The sequence below is a fragment of the Mytilus edulis genome, chromosome 6 (assembly GCF_963676685.1).
Source record: "Mytilus edulis chromosome 6, xbMytEdul2.2, whole genome shotgun sequence".
Classification (NCBI taxonomy): Eukaryota; Metazoa; Mollusca; class Bivalvia; order Mytilida; family Mytilidae; genus Mytilus; species Mytilus edulis.
Genome location: NC_092349.1, coordinates 11,320,039 through 11,345,333, shown reverse-complemented (window position 1 = coordinate 11,345,333; position 25,295 = coordinate 11,320,039). Strand labels below are relative to the sequence as shown.

Below are 25,295 nucleotides of genomic sequence, written 5' to 3'. Positions count from 1 at the left end.
TAAGATATCTTTAAGAAATAGAGATATCTTAAAAACTAATAGAGATATCCTATTTACTTAATAAGATATCTTAACAAAATAATAGATATATCTTATAAACTAATAGAGATATCTTATTTACTTTCAAATTAAATAAGATATCTTATAAAAATTAAAGATATTTTAATACTTAAGAAGAGATCTTGTTAATTAATAGAGATATCTACGGAAGCCTGGAGCTGCCTTGTATTATTGTTTATAACTAAACCATATATGATAATTATCGCGATAATATTTTGTATATTGCAATACGACGCCTTATTTATCGCAATATTTCGCTATATTTAACAACAAGGCACTTTATTTAGCACAATGATTTTTTATATTTAACAGTAAGAAGAGTTAATTATCGCAAGAATTTGCTTTATGTAATAAGACGACTTATTTATCGCAATAGTTTCGCTATATCTAACAACAAGGCACCATATTTAGAGCAATGTATTGCTATAATTAAAACGAAGAAGCCTTATTTGTCGTTATTATTTGCTATAAATAACAAGACGCCTTATTTATCGCAATATTTCGCTATATCTAACAACAAGACGTCTTAGTTATCGCAATGATTTGCTCTAGACGCCTTAGTTATCGCAAGATTTTGATTTTAATATATATTCCCACACTTCAGACTGAAAGATGGCAGACGTAAGTTTTAAACACAGGCACTTCAGAGTCGATGATGAGACAACGCCAAATTCCCAAGACAGCTACAATGTATCAGTGGCCAAGTACAGCTTGTCCAAGGACATAATATGTAGCCAATATAAAAACAATATATATGCGCACCCTTTTATTAACAATGCAGCTGTTTATAATGAAGATTTAAGAGTGAGACTGTACTTAAAAAAATATTGCAGACAATTTGATTGACGGGAGCAAAAATCAACAGAATTAAAAACTTTCTTTTTGTGATTTTATTCAGCAACTAATTAAACTATTTATTTTTTGATAACTAAGAAGATATATGTTTTTTAAACGGAATGTCATATTTCATTCCCCTCTTATTTTCAAGGGAAATCAACAATTTGTTTACTTCCCCTCCCCTTTCCCCTAATGCTTTCCCCCTGTCCAGGAAAAATGAATTGACATTTCCTATTAAATAATCATTTTGTTTATATAGATTAGACCGTTGGTTTTCCCGTTTGAATGGTTTTACACTAGTAATTTGGGGCCCTTTATAGCTTGTTGTTCGGTGTGAGCCAAGGCTCCGTGTTGAAGGCCGTACTTTAACCTATAATGGTTTAATTTTTAAATTGTTGTCTCATTGGCACTCACACCACATCTTCCTATATCTATTAATAAAATGCTATTTGATTTTCGTTAAAATTTAGTTTGTAACAGAATCTAGGACTTATACATTTCTCTAAAAGACGAAGCATGCGGTTATATTTGTTTTTATTGTTCTTTTTTCAATTACCGCGTACACGTATGAGGCTATAAGGTCACCATTCATGAAGATATGAAGGTGTTTTGCAGATATTAGAATAATGTGAAAAAAGTGAGTCTTGAAGCGAGGCCAAAAAATATAGTTGAAATAATATAGTGGTGATGAAATATAAAGAAAATATTGTTTTATTGTTGCATGGTTGTTAAACGTCCAGTGGCAAATAGTTGATGCATGTTTAGGTCGAATATAATAAAGATCAATAGGCAGTAAAGTGAAAAAGTAAAAAACGTAAAACATATCGAAATATAGAAACGATGATATCTGAACCCCCCCCCCCCCCCCCCCCCCCCCAACAAAAAAAAAACAAACAAAAAAAACCAAAAAACACCCAAACAAACAAAACAAACCTAGCACCCACTCACACTCGCATATATATATATATACATATACATAAAAAAAAAATGGTTCATGGTGCCCCCCCCCCCCCCCCCCCCCCCGACATCTAGGTCCTGGATCCGCCCCTGAAGTTCGTGTCATGACGTCGCTGATATACAAAATCTTTTAGGGTTATGGATTTTATTCACCTTCTATGGGCCCCCTTTCTAGGGTCGCCTCGATAGTTAACCGTATTTATAACCAGGGCCTTCCCAGTTTCTATACTAACTTAGAATAGAAGGTCCCTGCATGGTATATCGAATAATTTATCGCACGCAGGACTTTTCTGTGGCGTTTTGTTGAAAATGGACCGATCATCATTAACAGTAGACGTGACGCCATGATCCGTCATGGACCCTCGCACCCCCCCATGAAATCTACTATAACCCCTGATCGGACCTGATCCATAGGAGCTAGGTTACCACGTGATGGCTTTGACCCAATCAAATCGTATTTACTTTTCGATCCATTTCGGTGATTTCTACACGTTCTTCTCTCTATTGACGTCATCCCCTAGAATTATTTCTGTTGATCGATCATCAGATCATGTCTAATTTGTTCGGGCAGGTAAGTACAGGCAAACCGGCGCTAATTCAGGGGAATACGACCCTAAGGGACCAGCCATTTAGCCTAAATTAAATAAAGGGGGTATAATTGACTTTTTTTCGTGCATAGCGCGGGAAAATATAATATTTATTTTTCAACGCGGCATTCCGGTAATACTTTTTTTAAACGCACCAGCTCTTTCTCGAAAAGATTTTTTACAGTATAGTGTACTGCCAGTGAGACAAATAATATAAAATTATAAAAACTTCTACCAGGTCTAACTCAAAATATTGACAATTACGTGTTAAGGTGCCTGTGTTAAGGGGGTTTAAAATTCAGTTTGACAGCTTCAGACATGATAAATTTTGACCTTTTAGAACTGGACCAATTCACTACTTCACATAAAGATTCATTTAAAATCAAGAAATAAATTGGGAAAGTGTATTAAATAAAACATGCAAGTTATACACTGTCTACACTAGGGAATATTATATATTCGTAACCAAAGGACGATAACTGTGTCCTTGGCCCTATAAATAGGACAGAAAGACTTGACCAATCTTTATAGATTTATAAAGCTTTTCATAACCTAAGCTTAGGCAATAATGAGATAGTTTGACAAGTTTCATGGCCATTTGTCATACAAGAGAAACTGGTGTCATTTTAGTATTGACATTTGGGTGTTTATTTTTGACCTATAATTATTTAAATAAATTCTTCAATTGTCAAGATTTTGGCCTAAAAATTTTAAATTTAGCAAAAAATTCCTGTTTAAATGCTCTTGAATATTATATATATATTAAGTATAAATAACATCTGCACACTCATTTTATTTATCAGAATAGATGTACTGTAATTATACCAAAGTCAAATTTATATAAGCATATATTTGAAAATAGAGATTTTCCAATTCAGGGAAGCCTTATATAAATATGCATTTTTCTCAGCCAATTTGAAGTTTTTAAAGCCTAAATTATTCTTTCATATATATTAAATGTACTTTAAATGTAAAGAAAAGTTACAAAAAGTATACCACATTGGTATAAATGGTCTTGGGCCATGTAGTACTGATAATTATTTAGAGTTGTACTGCAGAAAAGGGTGTCCCCTGGTCCCCTATCTAATTCTGTAAAGCAAAATTATATCCGGGTGAAATTTGATCCGGAGGAAAAAATGTCACAGTAGTTGTTGTTATTTTTTTATCTGGAGGAAAACATTTCCCTGAGATATGAGGAAAACATTTCCCTGAGATATTTTTTCCTTTGCCGTGAAATTCTATCTGGGAAGTTAACTTATTGAATAGTTATTAGAAAAAACTTATACTTTACAAATACTATGAAATAAAAATTGTGTATTTGAATTAAGCCTGTTTTTTTTTAAATGTATTGTAATGGGAATTATTTCACAAATTATCATTGAAAAAAGTTCCTGAAATAAATCAAGTAAATATCATTCTTTTAAAAAGAAAATTATCATTAAACATAAGAAAGAAAACCAGAAATAATTTTAAAAATAATAATTGTGAAATAATATCATGATTAAATAAGGTAAGTGAAATACATGTAAAAGTGAGTTGTTTTCAGATCTTAGTACAAATATAATTAAAATGTAAAGGTAAAAATATAGTTGCATTACTACTGTTAACAGTAATGGAAGAATTTGATTATGATAATATTTTTAACTATATAAATAGTCTGGGGACAAAGATGTTGTTGTTGATTATATGAAAATCAGATCATAAATTATAGCATAGCAATATATTGGAACAAAAGCAACTTTAACAGCTGGATAGTATTTACCTGTGAAATGTTATCTGTCTTATTAAAAATTCATGTTGTAAGTCATCTTGTTATATAAACTATAATATATAAAAAATAAGATTCAAGGAAATATTTCACTATGAAATAGATTCAGGAATATATTATATTAATATCTTTAAAATATAAATTGCTCATAATTACCTCCCTTTGATAAATTATACAAATTTGTTCTACCTTTGTGAAACCTTTTATAATTAAAGTCAGGTATATATTGATTGCGGGTAACTTAATTACTAGTTAATGGGACTATATTTCACAAGGTTCTGTGAAATATGATACGGCAAATATATACCGGTACATTCTACCCGCATAACACAGATAGATTTTCACTCCTATGGAAAAATTCTACCTGTGAAATACCATGCCTGGAAAAAAATTACCGTGACAAATCATCCTCAGGATAAAACATCACAGAGGAAGAAATAAACCGTTACAGTTCCACCTCTGCCCCGCTTCAGTTTTAAATTTTTTGTCATGGTAATTTTTGATCAAGTTGAATTTCAATCGACTTGAAACTTAGTCATGTTAGTAGACAAGTTCCCTAAGGTATTATTTTTCTAGTTTTAATTCCAAATTATTAGCTTTTACCCCATTTTCACGGTTCCCTGAACATGGAAAATGATAGTGCGATTGAGTGGGGCATCCACTTTCTATATGCATGGACACTTTCTTTTCTTTTCACTTAAAATTGACATTCTTTTTTTCTGGAAAATGTCCTCTTTCAAACTTTTTGTTCTCTAATTCCTTGCTCTATTGCTTGGCAGATTATTTTTTTCATACAAATGCGATTCAAATCGCTTATTTTTGACAAACATGACAAATTATGTTTTTCTAATCTAACAGGTTGAGCTCAATTAAGTCATGAAAAGTTGGGTACTAACTGTCATAAGGGAACCCCCAGATTTGCTTGTGTTCAACCCCAGGAAACAGGGACTTACATGTACTTTTTCTTTTTCACTTGGTCAAGTTTTGGTGGCATGAAATCGACAAAAGGCAGGCCAGGCACCTTTTAAATGTATCACTATCAGAAGTACAGGTTAAATATACAAGGTTTACTGTGGATATATTATGCTCACAAGATTTAATTACATAAAGATCATAAAATATGATATGTCTGATGAGCTTGGTAAAAAAACGTGTTACCTCTATCATTAAAGTAAATAGTTTGTAATTATCACTCCAAATTTTTCCAACCCCACTTAATATGCATAAATTTTTCTGCAGCCTTGTGTATAACTACATGTATATATCTGTAAAAGATAAACAGGGAGAAACCTTTAATATTTATTATCCCTCTTTCTAATTCTAATTGTAAATGACTTATTATGTCAAAAGGTATTTTTAACAAATTTTGTGTAGTCATTTTGTTGGTTTTGTGTCAAGTTGTAGTACTTAGTGGAGTTTGTTATTTATTTTAGGATGGTAGACTTAAGAGTCAGATTCCACTGAAAGTTTATTCTTCTAAAAGAAGAACTCGAAAGCTATTAGGAGCAGATTCATACAACCAACTTATCATCAAATGTAAGTATATATATTTATACCGTGGTCTATTAAGTGTTTTTCAATTGTCAACTTTTTCCTATCTAAATTAAGAAAACAAAAAAAAGAGATATTATAACATATTTGTAGATGCATACATACAGCATATCAATGGTAGCCCTTGAAGATCCTTGAAATTCAATACACATTGTAAGAACCATTATTTACTCTCTAACTTTTGTTCAAAAATGTTACTAGGAAAAGATGAAAATGACCTTGTGACCTTTCAAAAGGTCAACACATCCTGATAGAGTTGAATTGTGGTAGTCCAATGTATCTGTGACTTCCAGTTCTCAAGCATGTCAAATTGAGAATTGCATTTTATTTTCAAATATATCCATTGGCATTGTGCACATAATTGCCTGATTCTATGTTGGTGAATTGAAAACAAAACATCTTACAATTTACAGATAGCTGTTACCATTTTGGAGATATTTAGTTTTGATAAATTGAGAGTAATAAAGGCATCTTACAGTATACATATACATTCTTTAAAAACTGTCAGGTTTAGTAGTTAGAGTCATGTTAGATGTTAACTTATCATGGTATTTTGTCTGATCAATATTGTTTTAACTTTGACAAGGCAAATTTTACACAATAAATATTACAAGAATTAGTGTTTGATGGTTTAAAAGCAACTTTTCAAATGAACCTAAATATCAGGACACTATATTTTTGCGCATTTTACTTGTGGTTAATTTGATTTGTGTGTAATTATTTTTGAATACAAATTTCAAATCTGTGTAGTTTTTTTTTAAGACCGCAAAACAAATTTTCGTTCATAAAATGGTATGATGTTGTTGTCTGCGTTGTTGTTACTGGAGACTTATTTTGTTTCCAGACAATAACTTTAGTTAAAGTGAATGGATCTCTATGAAATTGTATAAAAAGGTCCAATACCCTAAATGGAAGGTTGGGATTGAAATTTGGGCTGATGGTCCTTACTGTTTTGAAATTGCAGGCTCTAAAGGGGCAAAAAACAAGCATTTTTTTACTTTCAGGATATCAACTTATGTATAAGCATTTCAATTGCTCTGAAATTGTACCACAATGTTTAATTCCACAGGTAGAAGGTTAAATTGATTATGGGGGTTATGGTCTCAAATGTGTAGGAATTTAGGGCAAAAAAAGGGCCAAAATAAGCATTTTTTTGTCTCGCCTTGACGATGTCACAAATCGAGACATATATGGTATGCTGTTTCCAGCGTCAGCGGTGTCGATGGCGGTGATGGCGTCAACAATCAATGTGTTAGCTTGTGATTAAGTCTAGTTTATGGTGAACCACAAGTGGTAGGTCTATCATATTTGGTATGCAGTTGAATAAGTATTGGCACATCTCATTTTCGTGGAGATTTGTTGGGACAGCCTCTTCAATTATGGTCTATTGACTTTAAAACTTTTGCTTTTTAGCTCACCTGGCCCAAAGGGCCAATGAGCTTTTTTCACCACTTGGCATCCTTCGTCCATCGTTTTTACATTTTAAACTTCTTCTAAAGAACCACTGAATGGAATGACACCAAACATGGCATGAATGTTCCTTATGTCAGAGGTGCTGACCAAGTGTTGTTACTTTGTAGCCCATCCAACATCCAAGATGGCTGCCAGCATTGGGGACTTAGTTTAACATAGGACCCTATGGGAAATGCATTCAAATGACTTCTTTTAGAGAACCATTGAATGGAAAAAGACAAAACATAGCATGAACATTCCTCATGAGGTGCTGACCAAGTGCTGTTAATTTGTAGCAAATCCATCATCCAAGATGGCTGCCAGTGGGGGACTTTTGAATGATATCAAACATAGCCTGAATGTTCCAATCCTTATGAGGTTGTGTTGTTACTTTTAGCCATATACAGTGTATATATTTTTTTATATATATATGCTATCAAAAACCTAAGTAGAATCAGGTGAGTGATACAGGCTCTTGAGAGCCTCTAGTTTTATATGAATTGAAAAACCCAGGTTGTTTCAGGTGAGCGATACAGGCTCTTGAGAGCCTCTAGTTTTACATGTATTAGTTGTAGGTCAATGATATTTGGTATGTAGTTGTATATGAGCATTGGCACATCTCATTTCCATGGAGATTATTTGGCTTTGGTCCTTCAGTCATGGTCTATTGGCTTCGTAACTTTTGTTTATTTTTCATGTATTAGTTCAACAGCATAGTTTATAGCTCAGTAGCAAAAAAATAAATAATTTAAGATCATTAGAACACACATGCATTCATTCTGTGTCAGGAACCTATGACGTGTCAACTACTTAATCACAATCCAAATTCAGAGATGTATCAAACATTCAAGCTTAAATGTTGTGTTCATACTTGGCCCAACTGTTTAGGGTTCGACCACTGTGGTTGTATAAAGCTGTGTCCTGTGGAGCATCTGTGTTTTTCTTGAATTGAAATCTCATTTACATAATATATGCTCTTCTGTAATACAATTTTCTGATTTCTAACAGGCAGGGAAAAGTTCAACCTTCATGACTATGAAGAAGATAATATAAAGGTCGTTCTATATGATGATGGTATGGAAGTGGATTCAGATAGCTTTCTTTTCTTAGATCCAAATACCAGCATCATGATATTACAAGGAAATGAGATATGGTCACCACCACTACCTCCATTAAATGGTAAGTTTACATATATATCGTCCACATGTTTTATTTGGCTACACATATTTGTTGACGTAAATTGGTATAGCACTTGTCAGCTTCTGTCAACAATTACCATCATGATCCATATATTATACTGACCCCATATGTATGGTATTAAGTCACCAGCACACCATATAACAAATTTATCTAACTGACTATCTTCATGAGTAGTATTTAGACTAGCATGTCTTCAAAACTTAGTATCATCATCCTACTTTCATTAATGCCTATACAAAATCAAATGCCAAGATGAACACTTTGTTAGATTTAAATGTGTTTTATTAAATTATTTCTAACATTCAACAATAATTTGTAAATAAAATGGCTGTGTAGGAATATGCATATAATGGGTATCTATACGTGCAAATAAATATGCATCAAAAACTATTGTGTGAACTGTTACATAATGTAAGTCTCATGTTACTGAGGAATGACAAATCAGAAATATTCAAAATCAATTGATACTGTTACAGATGACCATATTTATATAAGCGATGTAAACATAAATAACAATATGAATAAATTAAACCAACACGTGCAATTGGATTTTTATAGGTCTGTTTGATTTTATCTTATAGATTAAAAATTTATGTTTATCATTGTTGTTAATCGTATAAGAATGATTTTATATAGATCGAATCAGTAATCAAATGATTTACCGTAGTTTCACTTTCATTGTTGACAATGATTCTTTTTCTTTAAATAACCTGTACACGTATAATGCATGCGTTGTCAATCTCTAGCTAGGTGTTAAATTGAAGTTCACATGAATACGGATTTTCTGAGGTCGGCTAATTCACTTGCAAGTGAATGAGTAATTAAGTCTCCCAAACAAAGTTTGGAGACTTATTGTTTTTGCTCAGTTATTATTGTTATTATTATTTTTCTTCTTCTTCTTCTTCTTCTTCTTCTTCTTCTTCTTCTTCTTCTTCTTCTTCTTCTTCTTCTTCTGCCACTTTAAAAAATGAACTTGTCGGCAGCGTTTCTCCAAAACCGCTTGTCAGATTGACTTTGGATTTCATAAAATGGTAGACTAATTTGTCTAGGTGAGCCATCAATCTTTCGTTTGTGCATTGGGGTCTCTTAAGGGGTATTTTGGGGGGTTGAAAGGAGGGAGGGGTTGACTCTAGAACCCTATGGGATTTTATTTTCAAAAATTTTCAAATGAATATAACTTAAAAACTGTAAGTGATAGATACATGCAGTCTTCAGAAATGATTATAGGATAATAAAACAAAACACATGAAATATAGGGGGAGTCCCTGGGGGGGTTATTTCCACCCCCTTCAATTTGAGAATATGCTTTTATCTTGTAAAGGGTCCAGATCCCCACCCCTAAACTTAACCATATATATTCTAAAATGGGACCATAAAACAAATCAAATGAATTCAAGGGAGGTCCCCGGGGGTCATCCCCACCCTGTTCAATTTGAGAATGTGCCATTATCTTCTAAACAGTCCAGATCCCCACCCCTAAACCATATATATTCTTGTAGGGGACAATAAAACAAATCAAATGAAATAAAAGGGAAGTCCCTAGAGGGTCACCCCACCCCCTCTTGTTTGAAAACTTGTAAACGGTCCAGATCCCCACCCCTAAACCATATATATTCTTGCATGTGACAATAAAACAAATCACATGAAATTTGATGGAAGTTTCTGGGGGTCATCCCCACCCCGTTCAATTTGAGAATGTGCTATTATCTTGTAAACGGTCCAGATCCCCACCCCTAAACCATATATATTCTTGCATGTGACAATAAAACAAATCACATGAAATTTGATGGAAGTTTCTGGGGGTCATTCCCTCTCCGTTCAATTTGAGAATGTACTATTATCTTGTAAACGGTCCAGATCCCCACCTCCAAACCATATATTTTCTTGTAGGGGACAATAAAACAAATCAAATGAAATGTAGGTTAAGTCCCTGGGGTCACCACCACCCCCTCCTGTTTGAAAACTTGTAAATGGTGGAGATCCCTACTCGTGAGCCATATATTGTCTTGTATGGGACAAAATCAAATCAAATGAACATGGGACCATATGAATTGGGAGTTATGGGAGCTTTGTTTGGGAGACTTCGTAATAGCATCCCGTTACAATTACTTCTTGTTATCAATGTTTCTTCACTTAATTTGACAAAATTGAACCATTTTGGCTGCTAAAAGCGAATTATTATTTCACTTTTTCACCTTCATTGTAAGTAATTTAAACTTGAAAACTTCGGACATTTGTTTGTGAGTGAAGTGGTCGCGTTTATACACCAATAAATTCCTTTAAGGAGGCTTGCTGGTACAAATGTATAAGATTTTCAGAAAAAAAATTGAAACATTTATTTTTCATTACAAATTTTATTGATTACCTTAAGAAGCTGTTACTTTATCATGTGGTACAAACATCATTCCAAAAAATCAATTCGTGTTGGCCCAGGTGAATTTTAAAATGTATATTTCATTGTAAAAGCTCCAAATTATCTCCCTTTGGTGCAAAAAATGCCATTTTTTGGCATTAAAATTGAAATATCTTTATAACTCATAGGTGACCTATATTTTTTTAATGTTGTTTTCGAATAAGCTGTGCATAAACTAAATAATTGTGAAAGTTTCTGTAATTTTTTTTTTTCCCCCTATTAGTTCAACAGAAAAAAGGACATTAACAAAAACGTATGCTTCTTTCGAAGGCAGATTGTGAGCGTAAATGAACGGTGACCCCTTTTTAGCTCACCTGGCCCGAAGGGCCAAGTGAGCTTTTCTCACCACTTGGCGTCCGTCGTCCGTCGTCGTCCGGCGTCGTCCGTCGTCGTCGTCGTTAACAATTTACATTTTGAACTTCTTCTAGAGAACCACTGAATGGAATGAAACCAAACATGGCATGAATGTTCCTTATGAGGTGCTGACCAAGTGTTGTTACTTTGTTGCCGATCCATCATCCAAGATGGCCGCCAGCCGGGGACTTAGTTTAACATAAGACCCTATGGGAAATGCATACAAATGACTTCTTTTAGAGAACCACTGAATGGAATAAAACCAAACATAGCATGAATGTTCCTTATGGGGTGCTGACCAAGTGTTGTTACTTTGTAGCCGATCCATTATCCAAGATGGCCGCCAGCGGGGGACTTAGTTTAACATAGGACCCTATGGGAAATGCATACAAATGACTTCTTCTAGAGAACCACTAAATGGAATGAGACCAAACATAGCATGAATGTTCCTTGTGGAGTGCTGACCAAGTGTTGTTACTTTGTAGCTGATCCATTATCCAAGATGGCCGCCAGCAGGGACTTAGTTTAACATAGGACCCTATTGGAAATGCATACAAATGACTTCTTCTAGTGAACCACTGAATGGAATGAAACCAAACATGGCATGAATGTTCCTTATGTGGTGCTGACCAAGTGTTGTTACTTTGTAGCCGATCCATCATCTAAGATGGCCGCCAGCGGGGGACTTAGTTTAACATAGGACCCTATGGGAAATGCATACAAATGACTTCTTCTAGAGAACCACTGAATGGAATAAAACCAAACATAGCATGAATGTTCCTTATGGGGTGCTGACCAAGTGTTGTTACTTTGTAGCCGATCCATCATCCAAGATGGCCGCCAGCGGGGGACTTAGTTTAACATAGGACCCTATGGGAAATGCATACAAATGACTTCTTTTAGAGAACCACTGAATGGAATGAAACCAAACATGGCATGAATGTTCCTTATGAGGTGCTGACCAAGTGTTGTTACTTTGTTGCCGATCCATCATCCAAGATGGCCGCCAGCCGGGGACTTAGTTTAACATAGGACCCTATGGGAATTGCATACAAATGACTTCTTCTAGAGAACCACTGAATGGAATAAAACCAAACATTGCATGAATGTTCCTTATGAGTGCTGACCAAGTATTGTTACTTTGTAGCCGATCCATCATCCAAGATGGCCGCCAGCAGGGGACTTAGTTTAACATAGGACCCTATGGGAAATGCATACAAATGACTTCTTTTAGAGAACCACTGAATGGAATAAAACCAAACATGGCATGAATGTTCCTTATGAGGTGCTGACCAAGTGTTGTTACTTTGTAGCCGATCCGTCATCCAAGATGGCCGCCAGTGGGGGACTTTTGAATGAAATTAAACATGTTCCTTTCCTTATAAATGAGGTTGTGTTGTCACTTTTAGCCAAATTTTATATTTTTTTATATGATTTCAAAAACCCAAGTAGAATCAGGTGAGCGATACAGGCTCTTGAGAGCCTCTAGTTTTTCACATAATTTTTCTACTAAGTATATGATAAAGTTCATTTATAGAAAAATATATGGCAAAATCCTATATTAAATAAAAAATTTGATTTAGACTTGTGAGCGCCCTTAAAAAGGTGTTTAATCCTATAGTAATTCCAATTTCAAATAAAAGTCTGTTTTATGTTGATGTTTCATGATTTTGCAGATGTTGCTAATTCATCAAACCAAGTTACAGCTAGTACAAGTAGTGAAAATCCAAGTGAGTATGAAGCTATTTACACATACAAATATTGCTCATGTAAAACAATTCATTAAAATGTGCGATTCATCTCAAATAAGCTTACTGGAGGAGTAAATATGGTCCCGTTGAGGAATTTGCCCGTTATACGTTTTCCCCTAGGGAATCAAGTCAATGTCTGTACTTTACTAGGAATATTAAAGGCCAAGGACAAGTTTACCAGGAAAGTAAGTCCACGGCTGGTGAAATAGATCTGGCCTTTATTATCCTGGGAGAATTGTCCAAAGACTTGTTTTTCTATTACTTTTTAGCTCACCTGGTCCGAAAGGCCAAGTGAGCTTTTCTCACCACTTGGCGTCTGTCCTCGTCTTCGTTAACTTTTTACATTTTGAACTTCTTCTAGAGAACCACTGAACAGAATGAAACCAAACATGGCATGAATGTTCCTTATGAGGAGCTGACCAAGTATTGTTACTTTGTAGCCGATCCATCATCGAAGACAACAACAAATGGAAGTTTTTAACTACCTTGACTGGCTATACAGCCCGTGCACGGTCGGATCATCGAAGATGGCCGCCAGCGGGGGACTTAGTTTAACATAGGACCCTATGGAAAATACATACAAATGACTTCTTTTAGAGAACCACTGAACAGAATGAAACTAAACATAGCATGAATGTTCCTTATGAGCTGCTGACCAAGTGTTGTTACTTTGTAGCCGATCCATCATCCAAGATGGCCACCAGCGGGGACTTAGTTTAACATTGGACCCTATGGGAAATACATACAAATGACTTCGTTTAGAGAACCACTGAATGGAATGAAGCCATACATGGCATGAATGTTCCTTATGATGTGCTGACCAAGTGTTGTTACTTTGTAGCAGATCCATCATCCAAGTTGGCCGCCAGCGGGGGACTTAGTTTAATATAGGACCCTATGGGAAATGCATACAAATGACTTCTTTTTAAGAAACACCAAACAGAATGAAACCAAACATGGCATGAATGTTCCTTATGAGGTGCTGACCAAGTATTGTTACTTTGTAGCCAATCCATCATCCAAGATGGCCGCCAGCGGGGCACTAAGTTTAACATAGGACCCTATGGGAAATACATACAAATGTCTGCTTTTAGAGAACCACTGAATTGAATGAAACCAAACATAGCATGAATGTTTCGTAATTTTCGTAAATCTTAGTAATCTTTTGCAAAAATCTTGGTTTCCATAACTACAGGGCCAAATTTAACTAGACTTGGCCACAATCATCATTGGGGTATCAAGTTTAAAAAGTGTGCCTGATGACCCGGCCAACCAACCAAGATGGCCACCATGCTAAGGGGTTTATTGACCATTTTCTCATGTTGACTTATTTTTAGGTCTTACTTTGCTGTAAATTATTGCTGTTTACAGTTTATCTCTATCTATAATAATATTCAAGATAATAACAAAAAACTGGAAAATCTTCCTAAATAACTAATTAATGGGGCAGCAACCTAACAATGGGTTGTCCGATTCATCTGAAAATTTCAGGGCAAGTAGATCTTGACATGATAAACATTTTTTCCTCAGTCAGATTTGCTCTAAATGCTTTGCTTTTTGAGATATAAGCCAAAAACTGCATTTTTCCCCTATGTTCTATTTTTAGCCATGGGCCCCATAAGAAGTCTTGCTCTTTATAGTAATTATTTAACAATTTTCATAAAATTTGTATATTTTTCCTAACATTTTCCACTGTAACTACTGGGCCAAGTTTATTATAGATAGAGATAATTGTAAGCTGCAAGATTGTTCAGTAAAGTAAGATCTACAAACACATCACCATCACCAAAACACAATTTCGTCATGAATCCATCTGTATCCTTTGTTTAATACTCATAGACCAAGGTGAGTGACACAGCCCTTACCAAAAAGTGCTAAAATGTTGCACATAAGTTCCACATTAGATGTTCACGTTAGAAACTTAAACATGATTGCACAATATATGAGGTTTTTAACATGCCAATTAGGTGAGCATTTGGTGAGCAAAGAATTGCACATATGAAACTAACATAATTTGCATGATAAAAACCTCATGTGCGACTGCTCATATGAGCTTTGCTTCACATGTGCATTTTATTAGATTGCTGATATGAGTACTGGGTAGTTGCTCACATGTTGCACACATGAATGTTATAGTTGACCAAAACAAAATGGCTGCTTCAAAATGGGAATATCTTTCAAATTTAAATGAAAAACTTAAATAATTCAGTTGAAAATAAAATAACTGATACATCATGTTAAAAGAGTTATTCTTTAATTATTGTCAGTTAATTATGATTCTCATATCATTTGGTCTTTTTTTTATTTAAACAATAGTCAGGGTAATGACTAAAACATAACATTACATAATAAAACTAATAGAGGGACTTGCAAGTTTAGTACAAAATGATTAATAAGTACTGTATTAAAAACTTTCAAAAGGAAAAATCTATATGCATGTAGTACTTATTTTGAAGCATTGTTACCTGCATATATATTTCCATAAAGGACTTAAAATTGTAATATATTTCAAAATCTGACACAAAAATGAACATAATGAAATAGAAATGATAACTTACAAATAAATAACAACAGCCACACTGGTTTTATCAGATTTCAACAATGCCATTTTCTTCAAATATATAGCACATAGGGCTTAACATTTTTCATATCCATCTCCCTCCAATTAATGCATGTATTGCATGCTTTGAATTTGAATTTACAGGAAGTACATGACTGGGCATGTCATTTTGAAAAAGCTCATATGAGCAATGATGTAGGTTATAGTTTTGAATGGTTAGAAGAATGGAAAAACTTTTCAAAGTATAAAACTTAAACCTAAAACTAACATGGAGGATAAAAGCTCACCTGAGGTTTGAATTGCACATGTGAGCATTATGTTAGATTTTTGTGGGCACATATGAACTACCAAACTGCACATATGAGCAACCTGATTTGCATACAATTCCTACTTGCATCTCATGTGCTTCACATGTGAAACTTATGTGCTTTTGTTAGCAATTTCTGTACTGGAGGCTCTTTCTAAGAGCCTCTAGTTAATTTATTCTTGACCTGATAATGCATGATATATTTTACCAGTGTTTGCATCTGCGTTAACATATACATATTTTCTTTTATTAAAAAAATATCCTGTAAAAAATTGTGACCAAGAGTGCTATTCTAAAATTTTCATTTAATGAGCTGTCAAGGGGGAAACCCCCCACAAGTTGTGACGGTCAGCAGGTATACTTCATTTTTTTTTCTTCTAAAAATTAATGTGATTTTTTTTATATGATGACTCAATGAATCCATTTCCTAATAATGTCAGTTATGTCAGATGCTTATACATAATGTTAGTTTTCACAAAATGATGAATTTAAAAACATGTATTTCTTTATTTTAGATCCACAACAGTTTCTCAGTTTTATAGAAAACTTAAAAGTTGCAAAAAGAAAAGCTGTAAGTTATTGATAATACTAGTAAGGCTTGATTTTTTATGCCCCACCTACGATAGTAGAGGGGCATTATGTTTTCTGGTCTGTCCGTCCGTTCGTCCGTCCATTTATCTGTCCGTCTGTTCATTCGTCCGTCTGTCCTGCTTCAGGTTAAAGTTTTTGGTCAAGGTAGTTTTTGATGAAGTTGAAGTTCAATCAACTTGAAACTTAGTATACATGTTCCCTTTGATAAGATCTTTTTAATTTTAATGCCAAAGTAGATAATTTATTCGAATTTCAGTCCACTAAACATGGAAAATGATGCGAGTGGGGCATCTGTGTACTGTGGACATACCCGTAGCCAGGGGGGGTTCGAGGGGTTCGGACGAACCCCCCCTTGAAAACTAATAAGCACTGTTAAAGTCGATGTTCTGTTCGAATTGTGACTGTTAAAGTCGAGTTTGTGAGTCAAACGAACCCCCCTTTGGAAAATCCTGGCTACGGGCCTGGTGGACACATTCTTGTTCCTGGTATTCTCTTATTGTTACTTCAAAAATTTATGATACATTGCAGACAAATTGATAGTGAAAGTGATTAATAATAAATGTTTAAAAATATAGGCAGTGACCAAATGCAAGGATCTGGAAAATTGTTCACCTAATTTTGGTCATTTATTTGAGATAAATTAAAAGTTGGTGGCTTTTTAGCTCATATTTACAACTCCTCGTCAAATCAAATTGCTTGAATTTGCCTTGTAATTTTCAAAGTACATACTTTTTTCATGTACTAAGTAACTACGCATGAATGACCACACGGATAAGATTTCAGTGTATGGTATAATACTACTGCATGCTGTTTGGAGAAATATGTTGTGTGTTCCAAATTAAACTAATTACTTTGCAATTAGTTTTCAAATTAATTTTTAAACATCCTTCTATTAATTTTAAAGTCATAAGAAACGAGAGAGTGGTGAAAAATAATGTTTATCCAATTCTTGAACCAATGCATGTACAGTATATATCATAAACTTATTCCTCTGTTTTTCTCTTTTTTTACGCAAATATATCGTATAATCGTTATTTTTTTTTCTCTCTGTCTGTTATGATTTAGCAAATATGGCTGCTCATTAAATGCAGGTTTTTTAAGCCGAAGTTTACTGATTGTCACCTTATAGTAAACAAATAACAAAAAGCATGGGTATTGAGCACATGTTTAATATGTACAATCAGATAATTGTTTATTTTAATGACAGATCCATGCGTATTGCAATCACTGGATTTTTACGAGGAGGGTAAAGCTCAGGTCACTATGCATACAGAAAATATGTCGGTGAATTGCCTTCCAGGAAGCAATTGAAAATAAGTAAACTTCTTCTAAATGTGGACAAATTAAAGAATTACTCAGAATAAAGTATATATATACATAACTTGTATAATGAAAACTATTCATTGAGTTATAAAAACAAATACTTTGTACACATAATGAGAGTATACCATGGTCTTTGTGAATGGAAATTAAAGAAATTTGATCTATTTTGTCATCAATGGATTGATTATTGGCTGCTTAATGTCCAGTGACAGATATTTCATTCATGTAAACTATCCACTAGACACTGTACCTATGGGTACATACAAAGGGCAGATCCATCCATTTATAAAAGGGGTTCCAACCCATGATAAAGAGGGAGGGGTCCAACTGTATGTCCTCGTTCAAAATTATTGATCATCCCAAAAAGGACGTTTTCCACCACACCCTTTTTGATCTACCACCATGATTACTGCAAACTATCTATATGTTTTAAAATTTTTCATAGTTTTAGTTTTTATATAAAATTGAAAAATGTTAGCAAGAATGAAAAGCTTTCACTGCAATTTAATAATTGCCTACTTTAAGTCCGTTTATTTTGTCATCTTACCACCCTCGCTCTTAGTTTCATAGTATATACCTGTCTATACACTAACCAACACACATTTCAAGAGATTATTAATCACTATCCAATATTTCCCTGAGGCATTAATATAGTTATTAGAAGTGCAGATAGATATCAGATGAGCTATCATATTCTGCTAGGAGCCTCTAGTTCCTGTGCATGATCATTATAGTAAATGATCATATTTGCAATAAGATAGAAACACCAGTTGATACGGTACATAGAGAAAGATTATTAAGTGCCAGTCTTTGTAAGAATCGGGCAATTTAGGTAAAAATTAAAACATGATTAGAAAAAACCCACTGAGCTAATCATGCTATTTAATACTAACCATCATCCTGAGTTAAAAAAGTATAAGTCTTTCGTTTGTGTGTGTTTGGTAATATCAAATAACTTGGTAAGAAAATTGGTTAGAATGATAACTAATTACAGAGTTATCTCCCCTTATTTAATAATTCCTAGTGTATTTCAACCAAATTGTATCTTCTATTACCAGAACAGAAAATGAAAATGAATGGGTTTTTTTTTTGTGCATAACTACATATTATGAACTGATATCAATGTCAAATTGGGTGGGGTTTTTTGGTCATGTTTTCACCACTGCCTGATTCTTAGGCAGTCTGGCACTTAATCACTATCCAATATTTCCCTGAGGCATTAATGTAGCTATTAGAAGTGCAGATAGATATCAGATGAGCTATTATATTCAGTCTGCTAGGAGCCTCTAGTTCCTGTGCATGATCATTATAGTAAATTATCATATTTGCAATAAGATAGAAACACCAATTGATACGATACATACAGAGTGAAATTTAAGTGTAGATAGCTTCTAATTTAAATAAAAATAAATAAATTTTGGATATTTACTGTCTTCTGATTGGTTAAAATTATTAGTTTTATTTTCAATGTTGTCAATTTTTATGGCGACACGCCCACTCTGACGTTGTGTATTCATATGCCAACATGTGTGCACGTTGTTATTGTCAAAATATTAATATTAAACGTTTCACATTTTAGGTAATCCGCTTAGCGGATTATTCAATGTGAAGAGTCAACAATTAGTTTTATGGTTCAATAAATTCAAATTAAATAATAGCCATTCATTAAATATATGTGATGTCTTGTATCTTTACAGGTAACATCTGTTTCTGAATCAAGGAATAGTTCAAAAAAGTCTAAAATGCCCCAATTTGTAAGTGTATCTACAGGATGGATGCATTACGATTACGCTGACAGAAAATTTAAACAAGTAAGAAGTAGTACAACTCAACAATTACCCAGATCGGACTTAACTATTCCATCAAGCTCGAGTTATGGTGAAACACTGAAAATAATGGAAAATCTTTACTTCCACAATGGAAAAAACTTCAGGGGAAGAGTGTCATCCATGGTAACTCAGCTGGGTAACAGCCATGGGGAGGAAATACCAAGTTTTACTAATATCTTTGAGTATGGAGTACGATGTTCCACCCAGAAATCAAGGATTTATCTTTTAACCAGGAAGAAGGTAGGTCTGTAAGAAACAAGAATGATTATTTGTCTAAACCTACATCATCTTCACATGTATTTTCAGTTTATCAAAAGTTAATTAATTTATCCCAAGTAAAGTGGAAAGAAGATGCTTGGAAGTTTCTTAGCCTTCCCATCTCACATATGTAGTAGTTTCAGTTGCCTAGCAGTTCTTAACCATTCAAAATTAACCAGTTACTTCATATACAAAAATTAGCAGTTTTTCTAATCCTTCACAGTTATTCTGGCAGTCTATTGGCAGTTATTTTTGCAAAATATTTGAATTAGGTACTAAAAACTGCTAAGGAAAATGTAAATATGGTCATGATATTGTGCATTATTCATACTAGTAGCTGTTTAAAAACTAACAATAACATAGAATAATTATCAAAAACAAAAATATATGTTCTATGTCATCCAAGTTCATGGTTAATATGTTAAGCTTTTATGTATTACAATTAAATATAATGATGTCAGAGGTGCAACATGTTATCTAGTATCAATTTAGTCATCTGATATGTATTTAAGAAGGAAATGGAAATCACGATTCATGCAATTTTTTTATTATATACAAGGACATATATACTTAGAATTAATGACAAATGTACTTGTTATATTACCTGATTAGTAATCAAAATAGACAAAATATATTCTAGATGCAAATTTTTGCCAACAACATGTTGGTAAAGTCTGTGGTTGAAGTTTTTAAAAACAACATTGACTTCATTAAACCTTTCCTTTGTGGAAATTTAATGAAGCATTTAAGAAATGTTTTAAATTTTGAACAGGTGATTTAGAAGCAGATGTTTTAGAGAGCAGGACATCCGTTTTTGCACACATTGTCCAGTTTAAAGATACATGTACCATAATTCCAAAATTTGCATAATTTTATTGCAGATTGCTGATGTATTTTGTGTGACAGATTCTTCATCTGCAGATGAAGGAAATGATCCAGGTCTTGTAGCATCAACAAGTTCTAGTCCTTATACAGTTAATGCTGGTAGATGTTCACCAACAGCTATGACTCCACAAAATCAAATGCAGACTTCCTGGACAAACTTTAATAATTCTCCTCAATCCCAAATGGATACAAGAACTCCTCAGACACAAACAGCAACTTGGACAGACTCCATTATGCATGTGCCTGCTGGCACACCTACTGTAAGTATTTGTTTAGACATCTGCAACTCAACACATGATACATATCACTTATAATTCATTATAACAGAGCTCTTGTCTGTTCAATGGATGTCAAATACTAGTAGCAACAAACCTAAAAATCGCAAATGACAAAAAAGTAAATAGCTGAGACCTTACAAGCTTTAGTGAAAAATAGGAGTGTGAGGCTTGCTGAGAATTTTTTACCTGTTATGGGACAGTAAAAATGAATTAAAAATTTTCTGACAATATAGAGACACTATTGCTATGGAATGTAGGGTACAACTGTCAAGAAGATACTTCACTGCTAGTAGCAGAAATATGCAAAGCTATATAAATTAGCATGTATTTATTATGTCCCCCATCATAGTTGTGAGATTTATAGATATTTCTCATGAATGACTGGAGTCGGTTGACAATTTTTTTCTACTGTTTCTTTTGCATTATGTTGCACCCGACAAAGTGGGAACAACCTATTATTTATGTTTGTTTCTGTGATATTATTTTTATCAACGGTTTTCTAGACAACAACTTGGAAATGCTAATCTTTCTGAAACTTGCCACAGAAATAGGTGTGCAATCAACTTTTGTAATTATCAAAATTGCTACTATTGAATAATTTGAAAACCTTGAAACAAAATATTAGTTTCTGCATTCAATATTTCACAGTCTTAGGTGGAAACAGAGTAGACTGAGGTGGACAGCCCAACATGGACTGTGGAAATGACAAAATACATCAGAGCTGTAGTAAGTTTGTTTCATGATACATGTTTATTTCTAAAGTTAAAACCATTTATATTTATGTACCAGTCATTGTTGCAAATCTAGAGGATTCAGAATATAAATACGAGTAATTTGACAATAATTATATTTCAGGTTTTGGTGCCTGTTGATAGAAGGTGTTCCATTTGCTGTGATAGAGAAAGGAATGCTGTGATTGTTCCTTGTATTCACACTTTTTGTTTAGAGTGTGCCCTGCAAATAGAGGGCATGGGCCAGGATTGCCCGCAGTGCAGGGGAACAATAGAGGATGTCAAAGAAATGTTTCTGGATTAAAACACTGCTATTTAAGATATGTTGCAACTAATATTTATTTTTAAAATCAGCATGGAACAGTGCAGTTCTCAAATATTTTTGTTATGAACCTATTTTTATCTACTAAAGTGTAACATTTTTTTCATTGTGAATGATTGTCAGAATGTAGTTAAAAGGACAGAACTACCAAAATGATGGTTTAAATCATGTTTTACTTGTTAGTTTTTGTTATGATATATATAGCAAAGTTGGATACAATATTCTAGTAGATTAACATAATGAAAATATTTTTATTTTGCTTATTAACTAAGTTTATAATTTTACCCAACTCTTTAAGAGTGGAGACTGTGCTGCATCTATTCCTTGTTTTATACTTTCAACTTTCTATACTACTGTGTAGAATGATATCACATTTAGTAATGTTACATTGACATGATGATTTATACCTTGTTTTATATTGCCTGACCCCTGCTTTTTTGTTAGCAGAAGGTCATAAGATTTGTAATGTGTGGTTTTTTTTATTCTATTTGTGAGCACTGAAGATTTGTGCAGCATATTATGATTTCTGAATGACCTTTAAAAGTTTGTTCTTTTTTATATATTTTGATTCTGTTTTATTTTTTACTGGAATCTATACATTGAATTTTTTTTTTAAAAATGATGATGTTTTATGTAGAATTTTTCTAAGATGCTAGTACCTAAAACATACTGCGAATATAACATATTATTAACCAATTTATCTCATCAATTTTAAACAAAAAAGTTATGTTTTGTCTACATTTATAAATTGAACTATTTTGAAATCCACCAATAACATTTGTTTTAATCAGTTGACTCATTTTAGAGTAATTGCTTCTGAATCATTTTTCCATTTTTGTAATTTTTTTGGCTACTATTTAGAACTAAATCAGAGATTGACCATGATATTTATGACAAAAATATCAAGCTTGACAAGGTTGATGTCCTTGTAAAACTAGAACAAAAAATAGTCAAATTTTATGAGGAATATTACCCTTGAAATGGCAAATTGCTGTTTCAGTAACTATTGTATTGAAACCTTTATTTGATTAGGACGATCAAAGTAAGTTGCCACATCTTATTAGGAAGACAGTGTTTACAACCATGCAGAATATAGATGGGAAAGGACAAATTATATAGTTTGCCCCTGAAATGATGATTTTAAGACATTATTGGGAGTACAAAAGATATATGATTAATAACTGTCAAACAGCAAAGATACTAAGCAATACAATATCTACTTGTACCTGAAAGCAACTTCAACTGCAGCTCTGACAAATTATCCTTGAATTTCAATTTTGCTGTTTTTGGTTAATATACTGAAAGATGTAGCATCTGCCATTTTTTTTTCTCACTCATCTGGGAACCTCGAATTGTGTTAACAGCATTATAGTATTTTTATACATATATTAATAAACTGCAGTCCATGGTTAAGAAAATAGTTTTTCATATTTGTAAAGTACATATTTGAAGCATTTATGTTTTGATACCAGTATATTATAAAAAAAATATTAGACTAATAAAATGTACATAGTATGCCATTACTGCATGTTTTGATTGATACTTGTCTTTTCCATGTTTTATATAGCCATAACAATACTTATCTAGTCTTTATGTTTTGTTTGTTTATAGCTGAAACAAATGATTTCATATAAAAGAAATTGTACAAATATTTATCTTTTTTATACCTGCATTATGCTTGTAACCTGGATAGCACCTTTGTTTTTTGACGGATTTCCTTTAAACTTGGATGAAATAGTATGACTGAACAGTTCAATGCATCATCGATGATCAAGTGTTAACATTCGCAAGGCTTTTGGACAGTTTGCTTTAGCAACAATTTCTTAAGGCGTCTGCCTAAAATCAGAAGTGGTAAACTATCTCAAATGTTCTGCTCCAAGATAATATAGCACTAGTGTTTGAATACTGAATCTAGGAAGATGCATTTGAAATTTTGAGTTACTACTCTTTTTAGGTGTCAGACCACCAATTACTCCCTCCAATTTAGAACGTATGTAAAAGTAGTCCTACTTTGACACAAAATAGTGCTTTTGATGTCATTGTTTACTTAAACTAACCAACAAATTTGCAAAAATGAAACTTTTGGTGAAAGGGAAATATATTTATACCATTTTGAGCCAAAATTCACTTGCCTATGAGTTTGCATTAAAAATTCAGGATTAATGCGCTACATAGTACACTAAATTCAGATTTCCAGAAAACCGGGAGTTATTTTGGTAGTACCTGTCTTGTCTGTCTACCTTGTTACAAGACTTTAAACATTAGTTGAAAATTGGCATGTAGAAAGGTGATACATGTACAATTCAGGATATACCTGGTTTCCTTGAAGTTAAACTTAAGGTAAAATATTTAGAAAGCTGTGAAAATTGCAAAATTTGGTTGAACAGATAAGGATTTTTAATTGGTGGTCTGACACCTTTTAACAAGGGTTCAGCTCCAATAAAAAAGAGAATGAATGTGCACCAACAATTCAGATGAATTTAACTTCATTTTGAAAATTAGTATCACAAACACTACTTTGAGGATCTGCCATGGGCTGAAGAGAAAAAAATTAAAAAAATCATGTCATCGCAAAAAAATAAAACTATCTCTTCAATACAACTATAGGTCAAATATTTAAGAGTCTGATAACAGTGCAAACAATAGTGGCGATTTCATAAAACGTAACAGCTGGTAACAGGACGTTAAGAAAATCAAGGTTTAAGTTACTCAAAGGATCAGAGACCATGTACACATACATAGTACTTGTATGATAGAGGATCATTACATACTAATAGGGTTGTATGTGTATAAGCAAGGACGTACAGCTAACAATATACGTCCTTGATATAAGTTTTTTTCAGTAATGTTAGGTGGAATGTGAACATGACATTTCAAGAATCAGCTAATTGTAGTTTTTGCAAACTGGCTTGAAGTGCAGGGTAACTTTCAATGAAGTGGCCATCTACCAAGACTGCCGCTGTTATTATGGATATAAAAAAGGAATCGTTCTAGAAGGTGTCTAGTGGATAAGGGGTAAATGAGTGCCAATTAAATTATGTTCATTGTGGATAGTGGTCTTGTCGTATGTCGTGGAATAGGGTCGCTTTTTATTGGCCTTTTATCATGCACATCTCCATAATGTCTTCTGGTGAAGAGTCCAAACAAATAAATCTGCACCTCTTCTGGAGATATTTTACAGAAGATCAGTTAACAGCTGGTTAAGGTGGTACCTAACACTACAGGGAGATAACTCTGTAAAGTCAGCTAAACGTTTTAATTACCTTGTGTTTTAAAGGGAA

General features: G+C 33.4%; 1 protein-coding gene and 1 long non-coding RNA gene across 2 annotated transcripts in view; both read left to right on the top strand.

Annotated features, from left to right (window-relative positions):
* The window catches only part of LOC139527130 (uncharacterized), a 46,507-nt gene that overhangs the window by 3,607 nt on the left and 17,605 nt on the right, over nt 1-25,295 (top strand). The window lies entirely within an intron of this gene.
* On the top strand, nt 1,854-23,665 carry LOC139527129 (uncharacterized). The gene is made up of 7 exons (XM_071322403.1): nt 1,854-5,745; nt 8,221-8,391; nt 12,856-12,909; nt 16,313-16,368; nt 19,409-19,780; nt 20,680-20,943; nt 21,817-23,665. The coding sequence occupies exons 2-7, from the start codon at nt 8,289-8,291 to the stop codon at nt 21,994-21,996; spliced, it is 1,029 nt and encodes a 342-aa protein (XP_071178504.1). The 5' UTR covers nt 1,854-5,745; nt 8,221-8,288; the 3' UTR covers nt 21,997-23,665.

Coding starts and splice junctions, on each gene's coding strand:
- LOC139527129 (XM_071322403.1), top strand. CDS start 8,289: ATGGAAGTGGATTCAGATAGCTTTCTTTTCTTAGATCCAAATACCAGC. Junction 8,392..12,855: donor ACCACTACCTCCATTAAATG/GTAAGTTTACAT, acceptor ATGATTTTGCAG/ATGTTGCTAATTCATCAAAC. Junction 12,910..16,312: donor TACAAGTAGTGAAAATCCAA/GTGAGTATGAAG, acceptor TCTTTATTTTAG/ATCCACAACAGTTTCTCAGT.